Source organism: Triticum dicoccoides, chromosome 2B, assembly GCF_002162155.2.
Source record: "Triticum dicoccoides isolate Atlit2015 ecotype Zavitan chromosome 2B, WEW_v2.0, whole genome shotgun sequence".
Lineage (NCBI taxonomy): Eukaryota > Viridiplantae > Streptophyta > Magnoliopsida > Poales > Poaceae > Triticum > Triticum dicoccoides.
The window spans coordinates 769225137-769233199 of NC_041383.1; the positions used below are offsets into that span (position 1 = coordinate 769225137).

At 42.3% G+C, this 8063-nt stretch overlaps 1 protein-coding gene across 1 annotated transcript; it reads left to right on the plus strand.

The window, feature by feature from the left end:
- Positions 1-592: 592 nt before the first annotated feature.
- Positions 593-7190, plus strand: LOC119366170. The gene is made up of 12 exons (XM_037631864.1): positions 593-806; positions 891-954; positions 1839-2453; positions 3048-3134; positions 3276-3434; positions 3998-4075; positions 4562-4654; positions 4743-4862; positions 5438-5515; positions 5633-5812; positions 6277-6378; positions 6770-7190. Exons 1-12 carry the CDS (start codon positions 796-798, stop codon positions 6998-7000), a joined length of 1818 nt encoding a protein of 605 aa, XP_037487761.1. The 5' UTR covers positions 593-795; the 3' UTR covers positions 7001-7190.
- Positions 7191-8063: the final 873 nt, after the last annotated feature.

Sequence of the window (8063 nt, forward strand, 5' to 3'; positions counted from 1 at the left end):
AGACTAGTATAGGATCTGCCCTTATGTTTGCAGACACACATAAGTCTGATGTATAATCTCAAGAAGTTTCAGCTCCTAATTCAAACTACACTTATATAGAGAAACAAAAAAGACAAACACTATTCATCAAAGTTGCCACTATTCACAGCTGAATTTGTCATTTTTGTATCTCCAATTTAGACCGAGTTTTGAGCTGATCTTTTTTGCAGTTGTAGATATACATCATAGGTATGTTGTCAAATAATTTCAGATTTTTTTGGATTGTTTAAATATGATTTTTTTTCTATTAATCCCACGATCTCATTTAAAGGGCAGATTCTATTCTAGTCTCCTTGGACTTTGTGCGCAAAAGCTAAGCACGAGTCGGGCCCGGATGCCGGGTTTTCGGCCCTGGGCCTTTTACCCCGGCTTCCCTCAGGTTTACCACCGGTGCGGTGACTTTTACAATCAACCTCTAGAAATTCCTTTTCTCAAAAAAAAAACCTCTAGAAATTCCTTTTACCATTCATTAGAAAAATAATTCTTGACCTAAAAAAAGAAAGAAAAACAATTCCTTTTACCAGAAAACACAGTCTCGTATTCTCCCGAAGCCGCACATAACCAGGCCGCGTCACACGGCCGTCTTCCCCGTTCTCCCCGCGCCGCTCCCCCTCTCCCCCGCCGTCGCCGGCTCGCCCCCGCGGCGCAAGGCGGTGACCCCGCAGGACGATCGGAGCCGCGCCGCTCCTCGCCTCCTCCGCCCTCCCCAGAGGCGAGTAGACCGAGAGGCGGAGGCCTCCCACGGCGTCGCCCGCCATGTTGCGCCGGTACGGCCACAGACCTAGGTTTCCGCCCCGCCCCGCCGAATTAGGGTTTCCACGCCTAATGCCTGGCTCTCTCTGCTTTCGCAGGTGCGTGCGGGATCTGTACCCGCTGCGGTCCCTCAGGAGGATCCCCAGGCCGATCTCCAGCGAGGTAATTAAGCGTCCCCGTTATGTCTCGTGGCTCGATCCCCATTAGGACGGTCTCCGGTGGTTGCAGCTGGTCGAATTGCTTGCTCTGGTAGGCGTGTGTTGGGCTGAGAATTCAGTTGCTTGTGAGAGCTTGCCTGGGATTGGTGGATTCGTTGGTTAAGCTGCCAGTGGAGGGGCTGTGTTATGGCTGTTCATGTCTGATTAGTTTTTGGGAATGCTGCTCGTCCTGTCATTTGTTTTAGTTAACATAGCCCGTTTGTGTTCATCTGATTTGAGATAGATTAACTAAGGGCTGTCTGTGTTTGGAGCATGATGCTGTGGTACATGTGGCAACGTTTGGAACTTAATAGGAGTTGACATTAGCTTAGTTGGCAATGAAAGAATCCAATTAGATTGGGCTGACATGAATCATGCTATTTGTACTTATTTTGCCACATATGAGGTTTGTATTATTTTTCATACGGAACACCGATTACTCACTAACCCTTGATGAATGCTTCTAGAAGAAAATAGGACCACACTTTCTTGTGATATTTGTAATGTTATGTTGTTACTTATTCGTTAGTAGTATTATCAGTGCGAGCGCAAAATTCTACTGCGAGTTGATTGGACCTGTCAAAAGCCATGTATAGTTTTTTCCATGTGCTCATCGCATATATTTACATAAATGCAGTGATTTTCTACGTGCAATGAATGCACACAATTTATGTTATTAGGTTTGTAATGCTTTTGCAACCGCCTTTCCTCATTGCAACCGCCTTTCCTCATTCCATTCCTTAGCTTTGGAAGTTTGCACAATAGTTGGGAGTATTCTTGCATTTTTTTCTCTTTCTATTGCTGATAGGCCTGAAGTGCAAAAAAGTGACAGAATAACCTATTTATCAGGTCCAAAGTCCAACATTCGGTCAACTCAGAAGAAACTCAACAAAAGCATCCCAACAAGGTTCAGCACAGAAATCTGTCCCTGGACCTAAAGAAGAACCTTCTAAGTCTGGAAGCAAGGTTCCAAAGGTTCTGCTTGGAACTCTGGTTGTTGGTGCTGCTGGTATGGCCGCTTATCGAGCTGGCTACATAGACCTTCAGTTTATGGATGAAAAATTGCCTTCGACCATCAGGGAGCAAAATCTCACAAAGATGTATGAAAATCTGAAGTCCCCTTTTGAACAAAAGGTTGATCAGAAACAAACCATGTTGGATCCAAAGAATGGCATTGTTCAGGATACACCCAAGGGCCTTCCAGCTGAAGGGATTCCAACTGCCGGTGAGCAGCCTACTCCTGCAGAAGAAAAAGAAACAGAAACCGTAACCCAGGGAACACTGCCAGTTCAAGATGAGCATGGTGCTGATACTAAACTGCCGTCTCAAGATACTCTCTCTGTTGACATAAAGCCAAATGTTGTAAATAAGGCAGCAGGTGAAGTTCCTCTTGGACAAGCTGACAAGATAAGTAGCACAGTTTCTCCAGTAGAATCAAGCCAAACAACGGCTGAAGTACAAAAGGTTTGAGTTCTTCCTGAACTTGTTATTTAACCACCGATTTATCATCATTTGCATGTTGATTGGTATATCAAAGTACTTATATTTTCTCCTTCCTAATTGGTAATTCGATGGATTCTACAGGCTTACAAGGATTACTGTGTTGCTTTCAGTTTTTATAGATTATACACTGTAAAGGTTATGCCATATGATTTATGCAGAAGAAATATTTAGAAATGGAGATCTGAATGAAATCCTCCAGTAATCTAGTTTAAAAAACATGATTAGTCATGCAGCTGTCACAGCTTGTTGTTTAACAGTACTATCATCTATCTATGTTTGTGATTTCTGAATTTTATTCGATTGGAATTTTACATTTAGAGCTGGCGCTCTTGAGCAATTTTGAGTTGATAGTATATTGACTTTTTGTTATATCACTGTGAAGTTTAGAACCACTAGATTGTAAGTTACTTTTTAGTAACACACCACCAGTTGTTCCATGTAGCAAAATCTGACGAAACTTTTTTTATGTCTGTATTTTTGCATGATGCTGTTTCTAAGTATATATTGAATAAGGACGCTGGTAGAATCGTCTAATTGATAAATCCTTATCTGTAGGATCCATTAGGTGCTGATGTAGGTGAACAGAAATCTCTTGCTGAGACATATTTACTACAGGAGGAGCATGATATTCCTAAAGATGTGGTATGTATTCCCACCTTTAAAAATTGGACAATACCAACATTGGAAGAAATACTTCCTATTGATGGAGAGGTTGCTAGAAATAAGTTGATACTTAATATTCATATTTCAATGTTTACTTTATCTCTTTATGTTGTTAAACAGAGTGCTAAGGAGACTAAAAGTGATGGCATTGTTGGTGGTGTAAAAGCTTCCGATGATGGGAAAATTATGCTGGATATTATAGATGCTATTCATGCTGCTGAAAAAAAGCAGGCAGATACAGATGCTTACACGTATTCTGAAGAGAAAAGGAAGTTGAAGGTTTGTTATCCATTTGCACGTGATGTTTCTACTTAGCCATGGTCGTTGCTTTGTACACATCAAGGATTAGCAGTAGCATAGCATGCCTTCATGTATTTTTTGTACAGTATTGTTTTCCTCCTGTTGAGCTGTTTCAGTTCTCGTGGACATCCAGCAGTTCCATAGCAGCTGCAGTGCTGCTAAATTAGTTCATGTTTTTATTGATAATGACAATAGTCATTGAACCTTTTGAGCATATATACTCCCCTATTAAAGAAATAAGAGCATATTATTCTCCAACACTATAAGGTTTGCAAATTTTGATGACACTTTCTTCCTTTTGCGCAAGTTTGTTTCCCCCTTTCTTCGACATTTATAACTAAATATTGCTATTAATTTATCCCTCTCTTATTCCCAAGACATTAATATCATAGATATCATGTTTACTTCCCTCTAGTTCTCTTGGTTTCATACCATTCCCAATCCACTCGTGGCAAACAAAGTAACACCTTACATCTGAATGGACGGAGTAGCACAGAGTTGACAGTAATAATTTTTTCTTGGGTATGCTTGTGTTTTTTCAGGAAAGATACGAAAAGGAGTTGAAGGATACCAGGGCCCGGGAGCTCATGTACGCTGAAGAGGCAGCAATTCTGGATAAGGTGAGTCAGGCATGCTTTTTCTGATTTCCTTATGCACACTCAAGTCATGTGTACGCTTATATGTTTCTTCAGTATTGAGCCAGTTTGCTAGATGTAAAATTGGTAACATTATTGGAAATTTCATGAAAACAACAATATCTGGATAATCTTTTTCATTGATACATTGAGATGGCACCAACGTGATCAATCCAGGTAGTATATGGACTGTTAAAATTTCAAGTGTTCCACCCAACAAATATCGCGTCGACGTACATGTAGACGTTGAAGGAGTAGTAGTTTAACAATATTTCTCAAATGCTAGTGAAATATGGATTAAATAAAATCAAAACATCAGAATTATATCTGCACAATGTGCATTCTTTTCTTCACTCTTGTCAGTGTATTTTAGTATGCACTATACTTGTATATAGTATCTTTTGTCTGTGTTTTAGTTTCAGATGATTGCTTTAATTTTGTGGCATTTTGAATTTCATGATGTTGCTTCAGGAGCTGAAGAAAGAGAAAATGAAGGCTGCTGCTGCAGTTAAAGAACTTCAAGAAAAAACTGAACAAAAGCTGATGGATGAGCTGCAGCGGAAGGTCTGTCAGATGTGCTTCGGTGTGCCATATTTTTTCTACCCTCCTTACATCAATTCTTTATGTAACTGTACTATGACTGACATAATAGGATGAGGAAGCAAGTCAACAAGTTGAGAAGGTACAAGAGTTGGCAAAAGCTGAACTGGCCGCAGCTCTTGCAAAGGAGAAAGCATCCCAGATCGAACAGATTGCTGAAGCAGATCTCAATGTATGAACCTGTACCATCTTTTCTTTTACGATGATAGGCAATGTTGTAAACAGCCTTATGAGGTTGGCATACTGCAACCCAGTACCCTATACCAATACTTCAGGAGATGCGCGTGATAGTAGCGCGTGTCTCTCAAATGCGGTTTCGCAGCCATGATTTGCTGAATTGAGCGGTTACCTTGAAAGCTTTAGTGGTACACACAAAAATGGTAATATCTATATACTGCTGGAGTCTCCCCTACAGCTTTCATTAGAAGTACGCAGATTATCTTAAGATCATGTAGACATATCAATTGAGTAAGTGCACTCCAGAAATTCTTAGAGACCATGGTACTAGAACATGCTCACTTGCAATGAACTAAGGAGCAAGCGAATTTGTTGACTAGTGAAATTGGATGGATTTTATTGCAATCAACATTATCTAAGAAGGGACTGTTTTCCTTCTTTTAAAATAATAGGTGATCTCTGTTTGTTCTATCTTCCATGTATACATTTTCCATTGCTAGACAATTTGTGCAGTGTGTACAGTTTCAGCTTGCTTGCACTTGTTTACTGCCTTTTTGGGCTTATTTTCAGATACATGCTTTGTGTATGGCATTCTATGCGCGATCTGAAGAAGCTCGGCAGAGTCATTCTGTTCATAAGCTTGCTCTAGTAAGTATTTCACTTTGATCCCATCATGTACTCGCTTCGGAGGGCTGGAAGCTTAGTTATTATTGTCTAATCCTCTGCTTTCAGATTTCTAATGACATAATTCTTAATTCTCTGCAGGGCACTCTTGCTTTGGAAGAAGCTCTATCCAGCGGCTCGCCAATCCGGACAGAGGTCGATCAATTGCGTAAATCTCTTGAAGGTATTGATAAAGATTCACTGTTAGAATTGGCTCTTTCATCGCTTCCAGAAGATGTTCTCGAGCATGGATCAGATACCCGGATGGAGTTAAAACAGAAGGTAGGTCTTTGTGCTGCAATAAATGTTCACATCTGCTTACAGCTTTTTATTTGTGTAATGTACTGTTGTTTAATATCAACTCAGTGTGAAAACTCAAGTAATACTAATGCATTCCTGATTGTTGTATCCTTTTGAATATTAGAGATCGCTATTTACTTGCAGATGTTAATTACTTGTTTTGTTTCTAAACATATACAGGTGGTTTCAGATAGGGGTACACCCTGCAACAGACACCTTTCACATCCATACCTTTGACCATTATTTTTCTAGTTATATGTAGAATAACTATAATGATCTATCTGCAAGTACTTTTGATGCCCAAAACAATATTCATTCCCATTTGAGAACCTGAATACTTGGTAAAAGTCATATCTATTAATCATGCAATGATGTACTGTCAGTTGTCATGACACTTATTGAGCAAAATCTAGTTTGGCTACCCTTACCATCATTTCTTTTTGCAGTTTAATTCCTTGAAGGTAACAATCAGACATTTCGGTCTTATACCATCAGGTGGTGGTGGTATACTGACGCATGCTGTCGCTCGTGTTGCTTCTAAGATCAAGGTGTGTTGATACATGCAACTTTCTACTGGTCGATAAGAATTATATATTGTGGAACCTGAAAGTTTTGTATCTGAATCTTCTGATCAAGAGCTATCTAATGCTACTATTTATTCAAAGCATTATCTAGTTTCAAGTCCAGACACTGTATTGCCTCCACATTTCACTTGTAATAGTTGTCCTAGTTGACCCCCTGGGTTCTCTCCACCAGGCTTGATAGAGCATGGTTAGTTGTCCTTTGGACTCCTTATAGCAATGGATCCTTCTGGCATGGTTACAATCAGTGATCAATCTTATTAGTAAATTCGGCCATCCTTAATAAAAAATACCTGCACTGATGAGATACTGTTGAAATTACAAATTATGCTTCTAAATCTGTTGCAACTGGTTTCAGGTCGAAGAGGACCCATCTGGAGATGGTCTTGAGTCTCTCATAAGCAGAGTGGAAGACTTGATTGTAGGAGGAGATTTGAGCGCAGCAGCCGACACCCTGACAGGAGGGTTGCAGGGGACCGCAGCGGAGGAAGCAGCTGCCGAGTGGGTGAAGCAGGCAAGGAAACGCGCGATTGCAGAGCAGACGCTCACCCTGCTTCACTCGTACGCTTCTTCAATCACATTTTCGTGATCTCGATCATTGATGGATCTTTTGTTCTTTCTTCTATTTGGCAAGATTTACATGCCAGCGCTGCAGATTTTACGATACTCACATGTTTCTCTATACCATGTCGCAAATGCATGGTCCTTGTAAACAGAGATAATAAATTTTGCCGTGTAGCCATTGTTGGGGAACGTTGCAGAAAACAAAAATTTTTCTACTCGTTTCACCAAGATCATCTCGGAGTTCATCTAGCAACGAGTCATTGGATGCATCTACATACCTTTGTAGATCGCGAGCGGAAGCGTTCAAAAGAACGGTGATGATGTAGTCGTACTCGACGTGATCCAAATCACCGATGACCAGCGCCGAACGGACGGCACCTCCGTGTTCAACACACGTACGAGACGGGAGACGTCTCCTCCTTGATCCAGCAAGGGGGAAGGAGAGGTTGATGAAGATCCAGCAGCACGACGGCGTGGTGGTGGATGCAGGGTGTCACAGCAGCAGGGCTTCGCCGAGACTACGAGGGAGAGACGTAACGGGGGGAAGGTGGAGGCGCCAGGGGCTGGTGTAAAATCCCCCCTCTCCCCCCCACTATATATAGGGGTGCCAAGGGGGGGCGCCGGCCCTAGTAGATGGCATCTACTAGGGGGGGCGGCGGCCAAGGGGAGGTTTCCCTCCCCCCCAAGGCACCTAGGGGTGCCTTCCACCACATGGACTCTTCAATGGTGGAAACCCTAGGCGCATGGGCCTATAGGGGCTGGTGCCCTTGGCCCATCTAGGCCAAGGCGCACCCCCTACAGCCCATGTGGCCCCCCGGGACAGGTGGCCTCACCCGGTGGACCCCCGGGACCCTTCCGGTGGTCCCGGTAGAATACCGATAACCCCGAAACTTGTCCCGATGCCCGAAATAGCACTTCCTATATATAATTCTTTACCTCCGGACCATTCCGGAACTCCTCGTGACGTCCGGGATCTCATCCGGGACTCCGAACAACATTCGGGTTTCTGCATATACATATCTTCATAACCCTAGCGTCACCGAACCTTAAGTGTGTAGACCCTACGGGTTCGGGAGACAAGCAGACAT